The 22,772-nt window shown below is 41.7% G+C and overlaps 1 protein-coding gene across 1 annotated transcript in view; it reads left to right on the top strand.

Annotated features, from left to right (window-relative positions):
- The window catches only part of mmp24 (matrix metallopeptidase 24), a 67,390-nt gene that overhangs the window by 5,662 nt on the left and 38,956 nt on the right, over positions 1 to 22,772 (top strand). Inside the window, exons 2-3 of the mRNA XM_024444091.1 lie at positions 20,142 to 20,290; positions 21,966 to 22,082. Of these exons, the coding sequence (XP_024299859.1) occupies positions 20,142 to 20,290; positions 21,966 to 22,082 (266 nt within the window). The remainder of the gene's footprint in view (positions 1 to 20,141; positions 20,291 to 21,965; positions 22,083 to 22,772) is intronic.

The raw sequence follows: 22,772 nt of genomic DNA, 5'->3' as shown, positions 1-22,772 counted from the left end.
GGTATAGGGCAGGGGTATTCAACTCCTACCCATACGAGGTCCGGAGCCTGCTGGTTTTCTGTTTTACCTGATAATTAATTACACCCACCTGGTGTCCCAGATCTAAATCAGTGCCTGATGAGAGGGGAATAATGATATAAAGCAGTGGAACTGGCTTCAACATCCAGATTTGAGTTTGAGGGGTATAGGGTGTCCACCCACTCTGCCCAGAGTGGAAGAAAACGTGCTTTGGTGATGCAATTTCACTTCCTTATGTTATAAAATACATTTTACCAAGACAAATATGATTCTTTATGTTCTGAATCAATCAGTGGGGTCTTTCTCTAACATATCATTAACATGATAAGCAAGAAATCTGATTTCGTAACCTAATTGTAATGGGTGCGTGCTGGTGGCAGGGAAGTCAGGCGCAGGAGTGAACTTGGTATAAACGGAGCAGTTTAATGAATATACAAAAACTCAGAAAACCAAAATATACCAAATAAAATAAGAGGGTGAAAAACTCGTCGCACACCAGAACATAACTTGCACCAATACATACAACAAACAATCACCGACAAGGACTTGAGGGGAAACAGAGGGTTAAATACACAACATGTAATTGATGGGATTGAAACCAGGTGTGATGGAAGACAAGACAAAATCAATGGAAAATGGATCAGGGATGGCTAGAAGGTCGGTGACGTCAACCGCCGAACACCGCCCGAACAAGGAGAGGGACCAACTTCGACGGAAGTCGTGACACTGATACCTAATACAATAATAAGGACTGAGCTGTTGACAGAGCTCTGCAGCTTTCTCACCTAAACTTTTGAGGGTTTACGATTTTGTGGTCATCGTCTTCCAAGTTGTTTCCGCGGGTCGCAAATAGCAAAATTAGCATGACCCAAGCTGAATTAAATGTAAAAGGATTTGACAATAGAAGGCTGACGTACGCTCCATTGACATTTCACAGAGATACACTCGTGTTTGTTAAAGTCTTCGAAGAAGAACAGGAACCACCGGTCATTTTCAATTTGTTTATTTCTATGTTTGGACCTTGTTCAAAAGCTATACCGCATCAAACGTAATGTAAGAACAATGTAGTTACATTGGATATACTTGTATTTATCATGCACCTACCCAGGAGCAAGCAACTTAAAGTAAAACAATGTAACAACCATTGCAGACAATAGGCTAACCAGGTGAAATAAGGAGACAGGAGACGTGTTTTCAGTTTGAACTTTCGTTAATAGATTTGACAAAGACTCATATTCAAACCATTCAAATTAAATTTCCCATATCAGACTCAAAGCAACAATTATTTTAGTTAGTTAAACGTACTAACACAGGATGGTGGTAAAGCTAGCTAGCTAGCTAGCTAGCATATTTCCATCACTCTCATCACTAATGTAAGCTACTCATCCAGCCTAGCTGATGCGATGCTATTTTCAGATTTTTCTCTCTGGCCTCCATTGATTTAGTCGTCTTAATTTTGACCATCCTACAAGGGTAAAAACTCCAATATCTCTTGAACGGATTAAGATAGAGACATGAGATTTGGACCATTTTTTTCCTACACAATTTCTACCCATTGGTCAAAATATGTGTTTTTTCATTGGACATCCTACATTGGGCCAGCTCTTAGCTAGCTTACATTAGTGAGTGATGGAAATATGCTAGCTAGCTAGCTAGCTTTACCACCATTCTGTGTTAGTACCAGGCATGTGCACAAATAGGGGTCTACCTGTGCCCTAACACCTGCACCGTTGCCCTCCTACTTGCCAAGTGCCCTTTGGGTGGTGGTATAGTATTTGTTAGTATACAGTTTTTGTCATTGTTGCTCTGAACCCACTGCCACCAAGTCATCGTGATGTCCTTAAGTTCGCCACTCCCATCCTTACCCCTACCTTGTATGTTGGTCTGCCCTAAACAGAGCTCATATGCACCAGGTTGTGCCCTTTTCCAGTCTGCCCTGAACAGAGGTCATATGCACCAGGTTGTGCCCTTTTCCAGTCTGCCCTGTTAGCGCCAGGTATCCAAACATGCATGGCGGGATGCAGTCACCGGTCGAGTGTGTGTGCCAAGTTACCTAGTTTAAATTTCAACAGTACTGCCACAGCAGCATACCATTTGATTACAAGTTGATAACACTTAATTTTCATCATCATTCATTTCCGGTCTGGTTGGCTGATAGCCTACCTGCAAACTCTTTTCGTGCCACTTCGATACAGCTACTACCAGAAGTGATTTTTGTAGCAGGTTAGGAGTGCATTTTCGCTAACTCTTTCCCAACCTTAACCTAATTATCCTAACCTGCTACGTTCATTCTCCTAAACTCCTGCATAAGTTCTCCTAACCTGATACAAAAAGTCACTTCTGGTCGTAGCTGTTAAGAAGTGGCATAAAAAGAGTGTTTCTCTGCATGAAAATAGTGTTTCTCTGCATGCAGCAGCACTTCCTTTATTTCCTTGTATAATCATAGCCGCTTGAAGGTGCTAGAGTTCCCCTGATACATTGAAATAAATGTACCAAAGTTATTGAGTTACTGCTGTCTGTTCAGAAAGAAATGTAATCATTTAGAATAGCCTACTACACCACGAGTTGGCCTATAATTTAGCCACAGAGGATCAATAGCTTCTTCTTTTTTTAAATAGCTTAGCTGTGGATTGTATGTAGCCCTATAACAAGGCATAGACTACAGTCGGGAACACACGGTAAATCTGTCACTGAATAGCATGAAGACAAAACCGGTCTTTCAGAATATTGAACTTCCAAATAGGTCTATTGAGCGAACGTTGTTTTATAAAGTAAAACAAGAGAGATAGGATTTTTATTCTGGAAAGTTTTTTAAGGACTATAATTTCCTCCTCATTTTGAACCATGTGTGTTTCCACACACCTAGGCCTAGGCTATTGATGGATTCAAGACAAGGTTGTTTTTATTGATCTCAGTTTGTCAATCAGCCTGTCATTTTGATCATTTGTGCAGTATTAAAATGATACAGCCAAAGTCTCTATTCAAGGTAAAATGGCATAGAATTGTATGAAATATGTTTACAGTATAAAAGGCTACATTTTTACCAGAACCTAGGCTACAAAACAAATTCCCCTTGTGTGCAACTTCTGTAAATCCAACCGATCACATCAAATCACAATAAAAGACTAATCCCGCACAAATTTAGGCAGGCAGCAGGTTACAATTAAACACACAGAAATTAATGCAAATGAAACCAGGTGTGAAAAAGAACCAAAGACAAAACAAACAGAAAAGGAAAAAGGGATCGGTAATGGCTAGTAGACCGGCGACGCCGACCGTCGAGCACCGCACGAACAGAGAGGAGCCACCTTCGGTAGAAATCGTGACAACTAAGCAAATGCGATGATTTGCATGTAATATTTTTTAATAAAGGTGGATTTTTTTTCTTCACGTGTTCCGTTACCTCAGAGCTCCCCAGGTCACCCCCCTATCGCACTCACTTTTTGTTCTGGCGCCACCTGATTTACAAATTAAGCACTGAACAGAGGTATAGACTCTAGCTAATATATCATGAGTTAGAGGATTATGAATATTAGGCTATATTAAGATTAATCACAATCATAAAAAAATTATTGAGCTAGCTAACTGATGAGTTGATAGCCTACCTTCTTTTCCCAATAACAATCGTGTCTTTAGGAGGCATTTTAAAGCTGCAATATGTACACTGAAAAAACATATAAACGCAACATGTAAAGTGTTGGTCCCATGTTTTATAAGCTGAAATAAAAGATCTCAGAAATGTTCCATATGCACAAAAAGCTTATTTCTCTCCAATTTTGTGCACACATTTGTTTAAATCCCTGTTAGTGAGCATTTCTCCTCTGCCAAGATAATCCATCCACCTGACAGATGTGGCATATCAAGAAGCTGATTGTCACGTGTGTTCCCTCTCTGGCCTTCTAGGTCACCAGGCTGCTCGTTATGACACACACCTGTCACCATCATTACGCTCACCTGGACTCTATCACTTCCCTGATCACCTTCCCTATATATGTCACTCCCTTTGGTTCCTTCCCCAGGTGTCATTGTTTCTGTTTCTGTGTCATGTCTGATTGTGTTTTCTTGTTTTGTATTATGTTACGTTTATTTATTAAAACACTCACTCCCTGAACGTGATCCCGACTCTCAGGGCACATCGTAACAGGGAGTCTTGTAACCGCAAGATCATTACACAGGTGCACCTTGTGCTGGGGACAATAAACGGCCAATCTAAAATGTGCAGTTTTGTCACACAAAAAAATGCCACAGATGGCTCAAGTTTTGAGGGAGTGTTCAATTGGCATGCTGCACTACTTCCTGCACTGATAGAGATGGCCGCCTCGCTTCGCGTTCCTAGGAAACTATGCAGTATTTTTTTTATTTTACGTGTTATATCTTACATTGGTACCCCAGGTAATCTTAGGTTTTATACATACAGTAGCTATTGGATATAAGAGCAACGTCAACTCACCATAATTACGACCAGGAATACAACTTTCCCGAAGCGGATCCCATGTTTTGCCCACCACCCAGGACAATGGATCGGATCCCAGTCGGCCAACCAGACGATCTTCTGGTCAGGCTCTCCAGGCTCTAGAGATGGGCACATCGCTCACTGCTCATGAGCATACTACTCGCCAATGTCCAGTCCCCTGACAACAAGGTAGATGAAATCCGAGCAAGGGTAGCATTCCAGAGAGACATAGGAAACGTTCTGTATAACGTTCTTTGCTTCACGGAAACATGGCTCACTCGAGACACACTATCGGAGTTGGTAAAGCCAACTGGTTTCTTCACACATCGCGCTGACAGAAACAAGCATCTTTCTGGTAAGAAGAAGGATGGGGGGTGTGGGGGGGTATGCCTTATGATTAACGAGACGTGGTGTGATCATAACAACAACATACATGTCCTTCTGTTCACCTGACTTAGAATTCCTTACAAACAAATGTCAACCGCATTATCTACCATGAGAATTCTCTTCGATTATAATCACAGTCGTTTATATTCCCCCCCAAGCAGACACATCGATGGCCCTGAACAAACTTCATTTGACTATGTAAACTGGAAACCACATGTCCTGAGGCTGCATTCATTGTAGCTGGGGATTTTAACAAGGCTAATCTGAAAACAAGACTCCCTAAATTCTATCAGCATATTGATTGTGCAACCAGGGCTGGTAAAACCCTGGATCATTGTTATTCTAACTTCCGCTGACCACGACTCCATTTGGTTGCTCCCAGCCTATAGACAGAGACTAAAACAGGTCTGTTCAACGCTGGTCCGACCAATCTGATTCCACGCTTCACGATTGCTTCGACCACGTGGACTGGGATATGTCACAGGAAGGCCATAAAGATCATCAAGGACATCAACCACCCGATCCACTGCCTGTTCACCCCACTATCATCCAGAAGGCAAGTCAGTACAGGTGCATCAAACCAGGGACCGATAGACTGAAAAACAGCTTCCATCTCAAGGCCATCAGACTGTTAAACAGCCACCACTAACATTGAGTGGCTGCTGCCAACATACCGACTCAACTCCAGCCACTTTAATAGTGTATAAAATTGATTAAAAAATGTATCACTAGCCACTTTAAACAATGCCACTTCATATAATGTTTACATACCCTACATTACTCATCTCATATGTGTATACTGTACACTATACCATCTACTGCATCTTGCCATCTTGATGTAATACAGCCACTTTAAACAATGCCACTTTTATATGTTTACATAACCTACATTACTCATCTCATATGTATATACTGTACTCGATACCATCTAATGCATCTTGCCTATGCCATTCTGTACCATCACTCATGTACATGTACATATTCTTCATTCCTTTACACTTGTGTGTATAAGGTAGTTGTTGTGAAATTGTTAGGTTAGATTACTCGTTGGTTATTACTGCATTGTCGGAACTAGAAGCACAAGCATTTCACTAAACTCGCATTAACATCTGGTAACCATCTGTATGTGACAAATAAAATTTGATTTGATTTTGATTTGACTGCAAGAATGTCCGCCAGAGCTGTTGCTAGAGAATTTAATGTTAATTTCTCTACAATGTCGTTTTAGAAAATTTGGCAGTACATCCAACCCAGTAGGGGCTCCTCAGAGGAGGAAGGGAGAGAGAGAGAGAAAGTGAGAAAATATATATATTTCATTGTATTTTTCCCCTTTTACTTAGCTAGCGAATGCAGCTAACTAGTTTAGCCTACTTAAACAGAGGGATGCTATGTTAGCTAGATGGCTATGGCTATCCAACACTGGAACTCTTCTAAGTCAAGCTAAGCTTTTGGTTTTATGAATTTATTGCCACCTGGGCCAACTGCAGGTTTACTAATGTGTTAGTTCTAGTAGATATGTTGACTAAGTATGATGTTAGCTAATATGGTTACGACGTAGAAAGTGAACTGTGTTTGCGTGTGATCAGGAGTATATTCATTTCGCAGATTCTGTTGAAAAGCGTTACTTAAACGGAAGCAAACAGAACGAAACAGGGATAAACATACCTGAATTTGTCCAATAGAAACTCTCGTTTGCAACTGTTGGACTAATAATTACACCCTAGATCATCTAGATGCAGGCAAGACTGTGCAAAGCGATATTGAATCTGTCACCTTGATTACTCAAAATGTTCCTCTCATCCTGTGCATGTGAACTTTCATTCATAAGCTAGATTGTAGCAACCTCATGATAGATATTTGAGTATCATGTAGTAGCCTAAACCTATCGATGTTACAGTGAGCTGGGTGAATGGAAAATGAATGACAGTCATCCAATATGCTGTAACAGAAATAAGGCCATGCTCATAACAAAAAAAATGTCCTTCCTCATCTTAAACGTCACCGACCATCACTGGTCCAACCGGGCCTCGCAACCGCAGACCATGTAACCGTGTAACCACTTCAGCCCAGGACCTCCATATCCGGCTTCTTCACCTGCGAGATTGTCTGAGACCAGCCACCCAGACAGCTGATGAAACTGTGAGTTTGCACAACCAAAGAATTTCTGCAAAAACTGCCAAAAACCGTCTCAGGGAAGCTCATGTGCGTGCTCCTTGTCCTCACCAGTGTCTTGACCTGACTGGAGTTCGGCGTTGTAACTGACTTCAGTGGGCAAATGCTCAACTTCGATGGCGCAGGCACGCTGGAGAAGTGTGCTCTTCACAGATGAATCCCGTTTTCAACTGTACAGATGGGCAGATGGCAGACAGCGTGGATTGGCGTTGTGTGGGCGAACGGTTTGCTGATGTCAATGTTGTGAACAGAGTGCCCCATGGTGGCAGTGGGGTTATGGTATGGGCAGGCATAAGCTACGGACAATGAACACAATTGTTGTGTCATTAATCTGCTGCCATCACCTCATTTTTAGCATGATAATGCATGGCAACATGTCGCAAGGATTGTACAAAATTCCTGGAAGGTGAAAATGGTCACCCATTGAGCATGTTTGGGATGCTCTGGATCGACTTGTGGTGGTCACACCAGATACTGACTGGTTTTCAGAAAAACCTGAAAGGTCTGTGCATGGCCCTGGTAGTTACTGTACACATGTGGAATAAACTTCAGCAAGTGAATGTGTAATTACACATTTCTTGTTCCAATTGTGTAATACCCGATTCCGCAACAACCCTATTACCATGTAAATGGCATAGTAAAACGTATGTAACTATTATGTTGTTAACACAGTTATTACTGTGTTAGTTCCATAATAATAAGGGCAACTTAATATAAAGTGTTACCTAATTTCATAATCCCAAATTGAACCTCCACAGCACCACATGGGCTTCATACTACTGTTAATACTATTTTTTTTCGATTATTATTATTATTATTTTATCTATGACATAATGATAATGAAGAACAGTTGAAGTTACTTTCATCACTTCATACGGTCAGGTCAGGTTTGGATAATGTATCAGCCTTTAATTGTGAGTGAGAGTCGTACCTATTTCTCATCTCTTCTAACCTTCCACCCACTAATGATGAGTTAGTGATGTTGTTATTGTTGCTGCTGTTGAGCATTGGTCTCGCCCCTTAACTGTAGCTGGCTTCCTTTGTTTGCTGTACCATGTGATTTTTCTCCTTCAGCTCAGGCAGACTGCACTCCCCCTCCCCCATCATCTTCACTCTCCTTCCCTCTCATCTCATCTCTCTCTCACTCTTGCTCTCCCGCTCCCTCTCGGATGGTTTGCTCTCGTTTTCCATCCCTCATCACTGCTCTGCTGCTCATGCCGTTTTCAGGCTCCCTCCCCCACACAAGCTGTGTGTGTGTGTGTGTGTGTGTGTGTGTGTGTGTGTGTGTGTGTGTGTGTGTGTGTGTGTGTGTGTGTGTGTGTGTGTGTGTGTGTGTGTGTGTGTGTGATCAAATCAAATGTTATTGGTTACATACCCGTGATTAGCAGATGTTATTGCGGGTGTAGCTTCTAGCTCCGTCAGTGCAGTAATATCTAACAAATTACACAACATATACCCAATACACATAAATCTATGTAGGAATGAATTGAGACTATATGTATATGGACGAGCGATGTCAGAGCAGAATGGACTAAGATACAATAGAATAGTATAAAAAACAGTATATACATATGAGATGAGCAATGCCAGATATGTAACCATTATTAAAGTGACTAGTGTTCCATTCCTTAAAGTGGCCAGTGATTTCTAGTCTATGCCTATATGCAGCTGCCTTAAATGTGCTAGTGATGGCTGTTTAACAGTGTAATGGCCTTGAGATAGAAGCTGTTTTTCAGTCTCTCGGTCCCAGCTTTTATGCACCTGTACTGACCTCGCATTCTGGATGATAGCGGGGTGAACAGGCAGTGGATCGGGTGGTTGATGTCCTTGATGATCTTTTTGGCCTTCCTGTGACATCGGGTGCTCTAGGTGTCCTGGAGGGAGGGTAGGTTGCCCCCGGTGATGTGCTGGGCTGACCACACCACCCTCTGGAGAGCCTTGCAGTTGCGGGCAGTGCAGTTGCCGTACCAGGCGTTGATATAGCCCGACAGAATGCTTTCAATAATAAGAAACATTCACTTCTGTAGGGTAGGGGGCAGCATTTGGAATTTCGGGTGAAAAGCATGCCCAACTTAAACTGCCTTCTACTCGGGCCCAGAAGATAGAATATGCATATTAGTAGATTTGGATAGAAAACACTCCATAGTTTCCAAAACTGTTAAAATAATGTCTGTGAGTATAACAGAACTGATTTGGCAGGCGAAAACCTGAGAAAATTCAGGAAGTTTGATCTTTTTGTTTGTTGTAGTTTTTCTATTCAATACCATAACAGTATCCATTGACTTAGGACTCAAATTGCAGTTCATATGCCTTCCACTAGATGTCAACAGTCTTTAGAAATTGTTTCAGGCTTGTATTCTGAAAAATGAAGGAGTAAGAGCAGTCTGAATGAGTGGACCCTGACGTGTCAGAGCTTTTTCATGCGCACGACCAGAGAGTGCCTTTCTTGTTGACCTTTTATATTGACGACGCTATACGTTATTGTCCGGTTGATACAGTGCCTTGCGAAATTCGGCCCCCTTGAACTTTGCGACATTTTGCCACATTTCAGGCTTCAAACATAAAGAGATAAAACTGTATTTTTTTGTGAAGAATCAACAACAAGTGGGACACAATCATGAAGTGGAACGACATTTATTGGATATTTCAAACTTTTTTAACAAATCAAAAACTGAAAAATTGGGCGTGCAAAATTATTCAGCCCCCTTAAGTTAATACTTTGTAGCACCACCTTTTGCTGCGATTACAGCTGTAAGTCACTTGGGGTATGTCTCTATCAGTTTTGCACATCGAGAGACTGAAATTTTTTCCCATTCCTCCTTGCAAAACAGCTCGAGCTCAGTGAGGTTGGATGGAGAGCATTTGTGAACAGCAGTTTTCAGTTCTTTCCACAGATTCTCGATTGGCTTCAGGTCTGGACTTTGACTTGGCCATTCTAACACCTGGATATGTTTATTTTTGAACCATTCCATTGTAGATTTTGCTTTATGTTTTGGATCATTGTCTTGTTGGAAGACAAATCTCTGTCCCAGTCTCAGGTCTTTTGCAGACTCCATCAGGTTTTCTTCCAGAATGGTCCTGTATTTGGCTCCATCCATCTTCCCATCAATTTTAACCATCTTCCCTGTCCTTGCTGAAGAAAATCAGGCCCAAACCATGATGCTGCCACCATCATGTTTGACAGTGGGGATGGTGTGTTCAGGGTGATGAGCTGTGTTGCTTTTACGCCAAACATAACGTTTTGCATTGTTGCCAAAAAGTTCAATTTTGGTTTCATCTGACCAGAGCACCTTCTTCCACATGTTTGGTGTGTCTCCCAGGTGGCTTGTGGCAAACTTTAAACAACACTTTTTATGGATATCTTTAAGAAATGGCTTTCTTCTTGCCACTCTTCCATAAAGGCCAGATTTGTGCAATATATGACTGATTGTTGTCCTATGGACAGAGTCTCCCACCTCAGCTGTAGATCTCTGCAGTTCATCCAGAGTGATCATGGGCCTCTTGGCTGCAACTCTGATCAGTCTTCTCCTTGTATGAGCTGAAAGTTTAGAGGGACGGCCAGGTCTTGGTAGATTTGCAATGGTCTGATACTCCTTCCATTTCAATATTATCGCTTGCACAGTGCTCCTTGGAATGTTTAAAGCTTGGGAAATCTTTTTGTATCCAAATCTGGCTTTAAACTTCTTCACAACAGTATCTCGGACCTGCCTGGTGTGTTCCTTGTTCTTCATGATGCTCTCTGCGCTTTTAACGGACCTCTGAGACTATCACAGTGCAGGTGCATTTATACGGAGACTTGATTACACACAGGTGGATTGTATTTATCATCATTAGTCATTTAGGTCAACATTGGATCATTCAGAGATCCTCACTGAACTTCTGGAGAGAGTTTGCTGCACTGAAAGTAAAGGGGCTGAATAATTTTGCACGCCCAATTTTTCAGTTTTTGATTTGTTTGAAATATCCAATAAATGTCGTTCCACTTCATGATTGTGTCCCACTTGTTGTTGATTCTTCACAAAAAAATACAGTTTTATATCTTTATGTTTGAAGCCTGAAATGTGGCAAAAGGTCGCAAAGTTCAAGGGGGCCGAATACTTTCGCAAGGCACTGTATATTATTGATCATTTAGGCTAAAAACAACCTGAAGATTGAATATAAACATCGTTTGACATGTTCCTAGTAGTGTGGGGGCTGTACTTTGGCAAAGTGGGTGGGGTTATATCCTGCTCGGTTGACCCTGTCCGGGGGTAACGTCGGACGGGGCCATAGTGTCTCCCGACCCCTCCTGTCTTAGCCTCCAGTATTTAGGCTGCAATAGTTCATGTGTCGGGGAGCTAGGGTCAGTCTGTTATATCTGGAGTATTTCTCCGGTCTTATCTGGTGTCCTGTGTGAATTTAAGTATGCTCCCTCTAACTCTCTCTTTCTCTTTTTCTCCCTTTTCTCTCTTCTCTCGGAGGACCTGAGCCCTAGGACCATGCCTCAGGACTACCTGGCCTGATGATTCCTTGCTATCCCCAGTCCACCTGGTCGTGCTGATGCTCCAGTTTCAACTGTTCTGCCTGCAGCTATGGAACCCTGACCTGTTCACCGGACGTGCTACCTTGTCCCGGACCTGCTGTGTTCGACTTTCTCTCTCTACCGCACCTGCGGTCTCTAACTCTGAATTGATTGGCTATGAAAAGCCAACTGACATTTACTCTTGAGGTGCTGACCTGTTGCTTCCTCTACAACCACTGTGATTATTATTATTTGACCCTGCTGGTCATCTATGAACATTTGAACATCTTGGCTATGTACTAATCTCAACCCGGCACAGCCAGAAGAGGACTGGCCACCCCTCAGAGCCTGGTTCCTCTCTAGGTTTCTTCCTGGGTGTCTGCCTTTCTAGGGAGTTTTTCCTAGCCACTGTGCTTCTACATCTGCATTGCTTGCTGTTTGGGGTTTTAGGCTGGGTTTATGTATAGCACTTTGTGACATCGGTTGATGTAAAAAGGACTTTATAAATAAATGTGATTGATTGAGTGTGCGTAATGATGGTTGCCAGGTGTGTGTAATGTGGGTTGTTGCTGGATATTAGCGGGAACTCACATTGATCCAGAGCATCCAAACACGCTCAATCAGTGACATCTCTGGTGAGTATGCAGGCCATGGAAGAACCGGGCCATTTTCAGCTTCCAGGAATGTTGTACAGATCTTTGAGACATGGGGCTGTGCATTATCATGCTGAAACATGAGGTGATGGAGGTTGATGAATTGCACGACAATGGGCCTCAGGATCTCGTCATTGATAAATGCAATTGTGTTCGTAGTTTATGCCTGCCTGCCCATACCATAACTTCACCGGGATTATGGGGCACATGGGGTACTCTGTTAACTTGTTATGGCTGCAATCCCGTTAACGGTATAATTGTCATCAACAACCGCTGAATTGCATAGCGCCACATTCAAACAATATTTCTAAAAATATTTATATTCATGAAATCACAAGTGCAATATAGGAAAACACAGGTTAGCCGTTTGTTAATCCACCTGTCATGTCAGATTTTGAAAATATGCTTTATAGCGAAAGCAATCCAAGCGTTCGTGTAAGTTTATCGATCGCTCGACAAAACATTATGTACACTTAGCATCAAGTAGCTTGGTCACGAAAATCAGAAAAGCAATCAAATTAATTGTTTACCTTTGATGATCTTCGGATGTTTTCACTCACGAGACTCCCAGTTACACAATAAATGTTCCTTTTGTTCCATAAAGATTATTTTTATATCCAAAATACCTCAGTTTGTTTGGCGCGTTATGTTCAGAAATCCACAGGAAAGAGCGGTCACGACAACACAGACAAATTCCAAATAGTGTCCGTAATGTCCACAGAAACATGTAAAACGTTTTTTTTATAATCAATCCTCAGGTTGTTTTTAAAATATATAATCGATAATATATCAACCCCAACTGTAGGAGAGGGAAAGGCAATGGCTGCCCAAACTCTGTTGCGTGAACAAAACTCATGCGAACACCTGACGCAATGTTATCTTTCTGGTTCATTTTTCAAAAATAAAAGCCTGAAACTATGTCTGAAGACTGTTGACACCTTGAGGATGCGATAGGAAAAGGAATCTGGTTGATATCCCTTGAAATGGAGCAAAGGCAGGCTATGGAACATGGAGTTTTCAAAATAGAAGCCACTTCCTAGGTTGATTTTCCTCAGGGTTTTGCCTGCAATATCAGTTCTGGTACTCACAGACAATATTTTGACAGTTTTGGAAACTTTAGAGTGTTTTCTATCCAATACTAATAATAATATGGATATATAAGCAACTGAGACTGAGGAGCTGGCCGTTTACTCTGGGCACCTTTTCATCCAAGCTACTCAATACTGCCCCTGCAGCCATAAGAAGTTAACAACGTTGACACCAGCAAACCGCTCGCCATCTGCCCTGTACCGGTATAAACGGGATTCATCTGTAAAGAGCACACGTCTCCAGCGTGCCAGTGGCTATCGAAGGTGAACATTTGCCCACTGAAGTCAGCCACGATGCCGAACTGCAGTCAGGTCAAGACCCTGCTGAGGATGACAAGCACACAGATGAGCTTCCCTGAGACGGTTTCTGACAGTTTCTGCAGAAAATCTTTGGTTGTGCAAACCAACAGTTTCATTAGCTGTCCAGTTGGCTTGTCACTGACAATCCTGCAGTTGAAGAAGTCAGATGTTGAGGTCCTGGGGTGGTGTGGTTAAACGTGGTCTGCTGTTGTGAGGCCGGTTGGACGTACTACCAAATTCCCTAAAATGACATTGAAGGCTGCTGATGGTAGAGAAATTAACATTAAATTCTCTGGCAACAGCTCTGGTGGACATCCCTGTAGTCAGCATGCCAATTGCATGCTCCCTCAACTTGAGGCATTTGTGGCATTGCGTTGTTTGACAGAACTGCACAGTTTAGAGTGGCCTTTAATTGGAGGAGGAGAAATGCTCACTAACAGGGTTGGAAACTAATTTGTGCACAACATTTTAGAGAAATAAGCTTTTTTGTGCATATGGAACATTTCGGGAACTTTTATTTCAGCTCATGAAACTTGGGACCAACACTTTCCATGTTGCGTTTGTATTTTTTTTTATTTTTGGGGGGGGGGCAAACAGCTGACTGAAGACGGGACGGCCGGGCATTCATGCGGTTGAGTCCATTTCTGCGGTAACATTGACTTTTAATGTGATGAAACTTTGTTTCTTCTTGCTGACGGTTGCCTTCGTTGCACCGCCTCTCCCTGCAGCAACAGCACACATGCATATAACAAATAGAATGAATAGCACAGGCTTGGAACCTCTAACCCTGGCAATTTGACAGGTGAACTCATGGGGACACTTGCTGTAAAATAGGGGTAGGGTTGTAGAGAATCGAAGGACCATGAATGTAATAAGAAATCTTAGGTGCTGGCTTAAGGCTGGTAGTAACCACTACAGAATGTCCAGTCAGAACTAGGATGAAGCGGGTGTCCAGGTTCGGGGGAGTCTTAATGGAAGAAGATGTCCACATTCACACATCACACACACATCTGACCACTCATGGTTCAGATAACCGAGAATCATGTTCATTGAGAACTGACATTAACTATGGTTAATTAAACATCAGACATACAGGGATTTAGTCCACAGGAGGAAAAGTTCAGCAGGAGGGAAAACTGTGGAAGTGCTCATCAGGATGGGGAAAGCACGTTTCTGACCACACAGCGTGCTGGGGTCATAGACCAACTGAAACTGAAGTCCCGGGAATTAAGGCTGCTGATAGGCTGAACGAGATGTGATGATAAGTATTTGGCGTGACTTTGATCAATAAGACACTAACAAAAGTAAGGTTCCTCTGAATGGGAGACTAAACTGACCGACTAGAGCTAACCATAAAGGATGGCCAGAATCAGCTGACTGTTTAAACACTTGCAAAGGCTGCCTGGTATTGTGATGCAATAATTTCCATAGTAATGTAGAATGTTAATTCGAATGATGTTAACTGGTGTGGATCATGCAACGGAATGTGTTTTTTGAAATGTCAGTTGAGTTGAATCAACAAATCACAGCACATATTGGTGGGTACACTTCCTTCTTTCACTTCCTGCTTTGCTCCTTGCACTGGCCACCAGTCCACCTATTATGCCATCATTGACATGAATGGGGACACCTATTCTATTCATTCTATTTATATCACAGCACATGCAGTCAGGAGTGTTGTAGAGGACAAAATGTGTCTTTATAAAAAAAATGCTGTCGAACTGTTATTTCGGTGACCCCGGTATTTTGTATTTATTATGGATCCCCATTATAGTTCCTGCCAAAGCAGCAGCTACTCTTCCTGGGGTCCAGCAAAATTAAGGTGTTTTATACCATTTTAAAACATTACAATACATTCACAGATTTCACAACACACTGTGTGCCCTCAGGCCACTACTCCACCACTACCACATATCTACAGTACTAAATCCATGTGTATGTATAGTAAATATGTTATTGTATGTGTGTGTGTCTGTGTGTGTGTGTATGCATGTGTCTGTGCCAATGTTTGTGTTGCTTCACAGTCCCCGCTGTTCCATAAGGTGTTTTTTAATCTGTTTTTGTCAATCTAATTTTACTGCTTGCATCAATTTCTTGATGTGGAATAGAGTTCCATGTAGTCATGGCTCTTACTACTGTGTGCCTCCTATAGTCTGTTCTGGACTTGAGGAATGTGAAGAGACTTCTTGTGGCATGTCTTGTGGGGTATGCATGGGTGTCTGTGCTGTGTCTGTGCTGTGTGCCAGTAGTTTAGACAGACAGCTCTGTGCATTCAACATGTCAAGAATTCAATATCTCCTCCACTTTCAGCCAGGAGAGATTGACATGCATATTATTAATATTAGCTCTCTGTGTACATCCAAGGACCAGCTGTTCTGAGCCAATTGCAATTTTCCTAAGTCCTTTTTGTGGCACCTGACCACACGACTGAACAGTAAGTCAAGGTGCGACAAAACTAGGGCCTTTAAGTCCTGCCTTGTTGATAGTGTTGTTAAGAAGGCAGAGCATCACTTTATTATAGACAGACTTCTCCCCATCTTAGCTACTACTGTATCAATATGTTTTGACCATGACAGTTTACAATCTAGTGTTACTCCAAGCAGTTTAGTCATCTCAATTTGCTCAATTTCCAGATTTTTTATTACAAGATTTAGTTGAGGTTTAGGGTTTAGTGAGTGTTTTGTTCCAGTTTTAGAGATATTTAGGGCTAACTTACTCCTTGCCACCCACTCTGAAACTAACTGCAGCTCTTCGTTGAGTGTTGCAATCATTTCAGTTGCTGTAGTAGCTGAAGTGTATAGTGTTGAGTCATCCGCATACATAGAAACTCTGGCTTTACTCAAAGTCAGTGGCATGTCACTAGTAAAAAATGTAAAATATCAAGGGGCCTAAACAGCTACCCTGGAGAATTCCTGATTCTAACTGGATTATATTTGATAGGCTTCCATTAAAGGACACCCTCTGTGTTCTGTTAGACAAGTAACTCTTTATCCACATTATAGCAGGGGCGTAAAGCCATAACACATATGTTTTTCCAACAGCAGACTATGATCGATAATATCAAATGCAACACTGAAGTCTAACAAGACAGCCCCCACAATCATTTTATCAGCCAATCATCAGTAATTTGTGTAAGTGCCGTGCTTGTTGAATGTCCTTCCCTAGAAGCATGCTGAAATTCTGTTGTCAATTTATTTACTGTAAAATAGCATTGTATCTGGTCAATTTTTTTCAAGAAGTTTACTTAGGGTTGGTAACAGGCTGATTGGTTGGCGATTTGAGCCAGTAAAGGGGGCTTTACTATTCTTGGGAAGCGGAATGACTTTAGTTTCCCTCCAGGCCTGTGGGCCCACGCTCTCTTGTAGGCTTAAATTGAGGAGGTGACAAATAGGAGTGTCAATATCGTTTGCTATTATCCTCAGTAATTTTCCATCTAGATTGTCAGACACTGGTGGCTTGTCATTGTTGATGGACAACAATAATTGTTTAACCTCTTCCACACTGACTTTATGGAATTCAAAAGTACAATTATTGTCTTTCATAATTTGGTCCGATATACTTAGATGGTAGTGTCAGCGTCTGTTGCTGGCATGTCATCCCTAGGTTTGCTTATCTTCCCAATGAAAAAAGAATTAAAGTAGTTTGCAATATCAATGGGCTTTGTGATGAATGAGCCATTTGATTCAATAAATAAAGGAGCTGGCTTTTTTAAAGCAAGTTGGCTTTTTTCCACAAATTTCATTAAAGGTGTCCCAAAGCTTTTTACTATCATTTATATAATTTATCTTTGTTTCATAGTGCATTTTCTTTTTCTTTAGTTTAGTCACATGATTTCTTCATTTGCAGTACGTTTGGCAATCAGTTGGGCTGCCAGACTTATTTGCCATACCTTTGCCTCATCCCTCTCAATCATACAATTTTTCAATTCCTCATCAATCCAAGGGGATGTAACAGTTTTTACAGTCATTCTCTTAATGTGTGCGTGCTTATTAGTAACTGGAATAAGTAGTTTCATAAATGCGTCAAGTGCAGCGTCTGGTTGCTCCTCATTACACACCACAGACCAGCAAATAATCTTTACATCATCATCATATGAATCACTACAAAACTTTTTGTATGACCTCTTATACACTATATTAGGCCCAGCCTTTGGAAATGTGGTTTTCCTAAATATGGCTATTATATTGTGACGCTAATTAGACGTAGACTTACTCATGTTATTGATAGTGCAGGGTGAGTTGCATAAAGTGGTCTTCCTACTATTGCACACCGCCTCAGTGCTGACAGTGTAACTCTGGTTTATAGGTTCATGATTACTGCTTACAATAGCTGTAGGATAAACTGATGTATTCGGTGCAATTAGGGGTACATAAATTAAATGACTTACATTGTGTTTGCCAATGCCCCTAACATCATGTACATTTGATGCAGCTTTATGACGACTCATTGTCACAATGGTAGGGATTAACTGAGATTAACTTGGATCATTTACCAGTCATTGTTTCAACGCAGCCTTGAAATGAGTCCAGGAGCCAAGATGATTTGGATGGACTCCGTCATTCCTGTAGAGTATCTTCTGTTTCCAGAAGTTGTCAAAGTTATCTATAAAAGTGACTCCAGCAGAGCTACAGTAGTCTTTTAGCCAGATGTGTAATGCCAGCAGTCTGACGAATTTTTCACACCCGACGGCCCAACGATGATACTGGACCTGAAATTATTGGTCTTTTTTTGTAGTCTGAATGAAGCTGAGTAGAAATGTGGAGGGGAGAGGATCTGCTATGAATGAAATTAAACAAGAGGACAGCAAAGAGTCACAGCCTTTTCCACTGGGTCAGGGACCAGACAGCCCAAAAACGACCACCGTGTTGGAGAGAATCGTCTTTACCTTCTTTGTGTTGTTACTGGCCCTTTTCCAAAACCTCAGAAATGCACAATTATTTCCTTGAGATAATCACAGATCAGTGGTTACCAACCTATTTCTTTCACCAATCCAACCAATTCAGATCTATTATCACTGAAAGGGAGGGAGGAAGGAAGGATGCATTTCAAACAGGGCCATAGTGTTCCTGGGGAAGTAGCCTAGCTGTTGACTTTGGGGAGCAGGAAATGTCCTAAGGTCAACTGTGGTGTAGCAACCCTGGATAAGGATTGTGAGGGAGTTAAATCCTAGTTCATGGCCTATAATTTGATCACATCAGTGGCTGTTTCTTGAGTTATTGTTTTATTTTCAATACAAATAAAATGACATCCCTCTTGAGCAAATATTCAATGTCATTCATTAATCCGCTACTACACCTACTATCCCATATTTTCCTCTATTTTTCACACGATATTGCAGAAGTACAGTATGAAGTGGCCTGTCTTACTACCTGCTCATATTCAGCCAACATTTTTTAATTGTTAAGCGAGTGAAGCATGCGGCTATTTTTATGCGGCTATTTTTATGCGGCTATTTTTTTGCTGTGGAAACAATAAGCACACTGAAGCCTGTCCAAATGACTTACTGTCTGTTTTTCCTGGTATGGGGGATAAGGAACCCATTGTCTTGGTTTGTGGTGGCTTCATGCTACTGACATTGCCTGTGTGTTGAGCTTTAATGATGCTGTAGTAATTGTTGTATTAATGGTACTGGTGAATTATTTAATTTGAGTCATTTCCCCTGAGCTTCAGTTGAAAGTGTTCTACATGCACATATACACAGGCACGCACGCAGCACGCACACACACAAACACACGCACACACTTACACACAGAGTATTCGAAGGCTTTGAGACTCCATTATCAGAGGGAGGTTGTAGTACATTTGCTCTGGACTGGCTAAATGAGACCCAAGATGAAAGCAAGGTTTTGTTTCTCAGTGCAATACATACCAATTCAAATGAAATCCTATTAAGGTTTTTCATTGTTGATGATGTAATTGATCTTGTGTGTTACCAGACCATACCTTCAGTTTTATAATTTTCAGTAAACAGATATGATTGTGTATAAATCACTAATAAAATGTCTTAAAAAAAGAAAAACACCCTCAAAATCTAGACACCCAGCACCTTTCTTCTCACTTGACCGAATATTTACCAACGATTGATCGCTGTCAGGGGTGCAAAGGTCAAAAGGGGACCCCATTTAAATGAATGGAGCTGGATGAAAACAAAACAATTGGATAACAAACAAAATTCAGTGTACAAAACAAATGCATTACAAATCATAGGGGTGCTAAGCCTAGTTAATGTTAAGCCTCTAAGGCTTGACTCCCTTGTGTTAACTTCTATATATCAGCTACCTTGTAGTGTTATTATTGGTGCTGGATCCCCTACAGAAAGCACAGACAGCCTGTGAAACCGCCCTCTGTTAAAATAGTCATGACCAAAATGAGCTCAATTGAGGAGGGCCTTTTAAAGGCCTTTTATACTGTGGCACGCAGTTAAAGGGGACCCTGCTTCTGCATCTGCTCTCCCCAACCGCCGTCAAAGAGATTAAAGAGGGAGACCCAAGAGGGCTGTCAGTTTAAGTGCAGTGATTTTGTGGAAGGTTACGCAGTCACCTGTCTCTCGTGTTCTTTCTCCTCCACAGACATGGCTGAAGAACTATGGCTACCTGCTCCCCCACGACATCCGGACGTCGGACCTGCGGTCAGAGAAAGCCATGCAGTCGGCAGTCGCTGCCATGCAGCGATTCTATGGCATCCCAGTGACTGGAATCCTGGATCAGACCACCATAGAGTGAGTGTCGTGGTCACTTTCTCATTAGCTTTAAAGGGGTAATTTACATAAAAATCAGATCCTCCTATACAAACGAGACGTTTTGTTTGATTTGACTATTATGCATTGTCCTACTACACTTTTTGAAATACTTACTGACTTGCCATGCTGTCTGTATTTTGGACCTATTCAGTACAGGACCATGGTGATAAATCAATTTCACGGTTGGATCAATAAATTTAAATAAAAGGTTATTTTGTTACGTTACAGCCTTATTCTAAAATGGATTCAATTGTATTTTTCCTCATTAATCTACACACAATACCTCATAATGACAAAGCAAAAACTGGTTGTTAAATTTTTGCGAATGTATTAAAAATAAAGAACTTAAATATCACATTTACAAGAGTATTCAGACCCTTTACTCAGTACTTTCTGGAAGCACCTTTGGCAGCGATTACAACCTCGAGTCTTCTTGGGTATGACACTACAAGCTTGGCACACCTATATTTGGGGAGTTCCTCCCATTCTTCTCTGTAGATCCTTTCAAGCTCTGTCAGGTTGGATGGGGAGTGTCTCTTCAGAGATGTTAGATTGGGTTCAAGTCCGGGCTCTGGCTGGGCCACTCAACAACATTCAGAGACTAATCCCAAATGCACTCCTGCGTTGACTTGGCTGTGTGCTTAGGGTTGTTGTCCTGTTGGAAGATGAACCTTCACTCCAGTCTGAGGTCCTGAGAGCAGGATTTCATCAAGAAACTCTCTGTACTTTGCACTGTTCATTGTTGCCTCGATCCTGACTAATCTACCAGTCCCTGCCGCTGAAAAACATCCCCACAGCATGATGCATCCACCACCACGCTTCACCATAGGGATGGTGCCAGATTTCCTCCAGATGTGATGCTTGGCATTTAGGACAAAGAGTTCAATCTTGTTTTCATCAGACCAGAGAATCTTGTTTCTCATGATCTGAGAGTCCTTTGGGTGCCTTTTGGCAATTTCAAAGCAGGCTGTCATGAGCCTTTTACTGAGGAGTGGCTTCTGTCTGGCTACTCTATCATAAAGGCCTGATTGGTGGAGTGCTGCAGAGATGGTTGTCCTTCTGGAAGGTTCTCCCATCTCCACAGAGGCACCTAGAGCTCTGTCAGAGTGACCATCTGGTTCTTGGTGACCTCCCTGACCAAGGCCCTTCTCCCCTGATTGCTCAGTTTGGCCTGGCGGCCAGCTCTAGGAAGAGTCTTGGTGGTTCCAAACTTCTTCCATTTAAGAATGATGGAGGCCATTGTGTTCTTGGGGGACCTTACATAGACAGGTGTGTGCTTTTCCAAATCATGTCCAATCAATTGAATTTACCACAGGTGGACTCCAATCAAGTTGCTGAAACATTTCAAGGAGCATCAATGGAAATAGGATGCACCGGAGCTCAATTTCGAGTCTGATAGAAAAGGGTCTGAATACTTCTGTAAATAAGGTATTTCTGTTTTTTTTTTAATGTAATACATTTGCCAACATTTTTAAAAACCTGTTTTTGTTTTGTCATTATGGGGTATTGTGTGTAGGTTGCTGAGGGAAAACAAATATTTAATCAATTTAGAATAAGGCTGTAACTTAACAAAATGTGGAAAATACTTTCCGAAGGCACGTTATACTTTAGGTGTGTAATTATGTAATTTGGGGTTGTGTCCCATTCTCTAAAGGTGGATGAGGAAACCTCGATGTGGCGTTCCTGACCACCCCCACATCAGCCGGCGGAGGCGGAATAAACGCTACGCCCTGACGGGACAGAAATGGAGAGACAGAAAGATCTCTTACAGGTACAGTTCATTTTTCTCTCTTTGCTTTGGGACATTTCAGTGTGTATGGCTTTGAAAAGGCTTGGGTGGATCGTGTTCAAACCTTTCCCATGGTTCTTCTTTTGTCTGTGCTGCTCTGTTGTTTTCTTGACAAATCAAATGAAGGGTTTAACTCCCCCTGAGAGGTGATTCACTCTAAGAACAGCTGTGTTTCCGTGGAGGTATTCATAGATAAAAACCTACCAAAGACATACAGTATTACTTTAAGGAGAGTATCTGTAAATTGCAGTTCTGACCTCAACAATGTGCTACTAATATGGAATTATTTTTATGAGGGGGGGTTCTGTTATAGTGAACGAAAATATAAATGCAACAAGCAACAATTTCAACGCTCCTTCAAAACTTGAGACATCTGTTGCATTTTGTTGTGTGACAAAACTGAACATTTCAGAGTGGGCTTTTTTTGTCCCCAGCACAAGATGCACCTGTGTAATGAAAATGCTATTTATTCAGCTTCTTGATATGCCACACCTGTCAGGTGGATGGATTATCTTGATAAAGGAGAAATGCTCACTAACAGGGATGTAAACAAATTTGTGCACAACATTTTAGAGAAATATGCTTTTTGTGCATTTCGGGGATCTTTAATTTCAGCTCATGAAACATGGAACCAACACTTTTCATGTTGCGTTTGTATTTTTGTTCAGTATA

This window comes from Oncorhynchus tshawytscha, linkage group LG02 (genome assembly GCF_018296145.1).
Source record: "Oncorhynchus tshawytscha isolate Ot180627B linkage group LG02, Otsh_v2.0, whole genome shotgun sequence".
Classification (NCBI taxonomy): Eukaryota; Metazoa; Chordata; class Actinopteri; order Salmoniformes; family Salmonidae; genus Oncorhynchus; species Oncorhynchus tshawytscha.
Note: the sequence above shows the minus strand (reverse complement) of the source record. Positions and strands in the feature narration are given on the sequence as shown.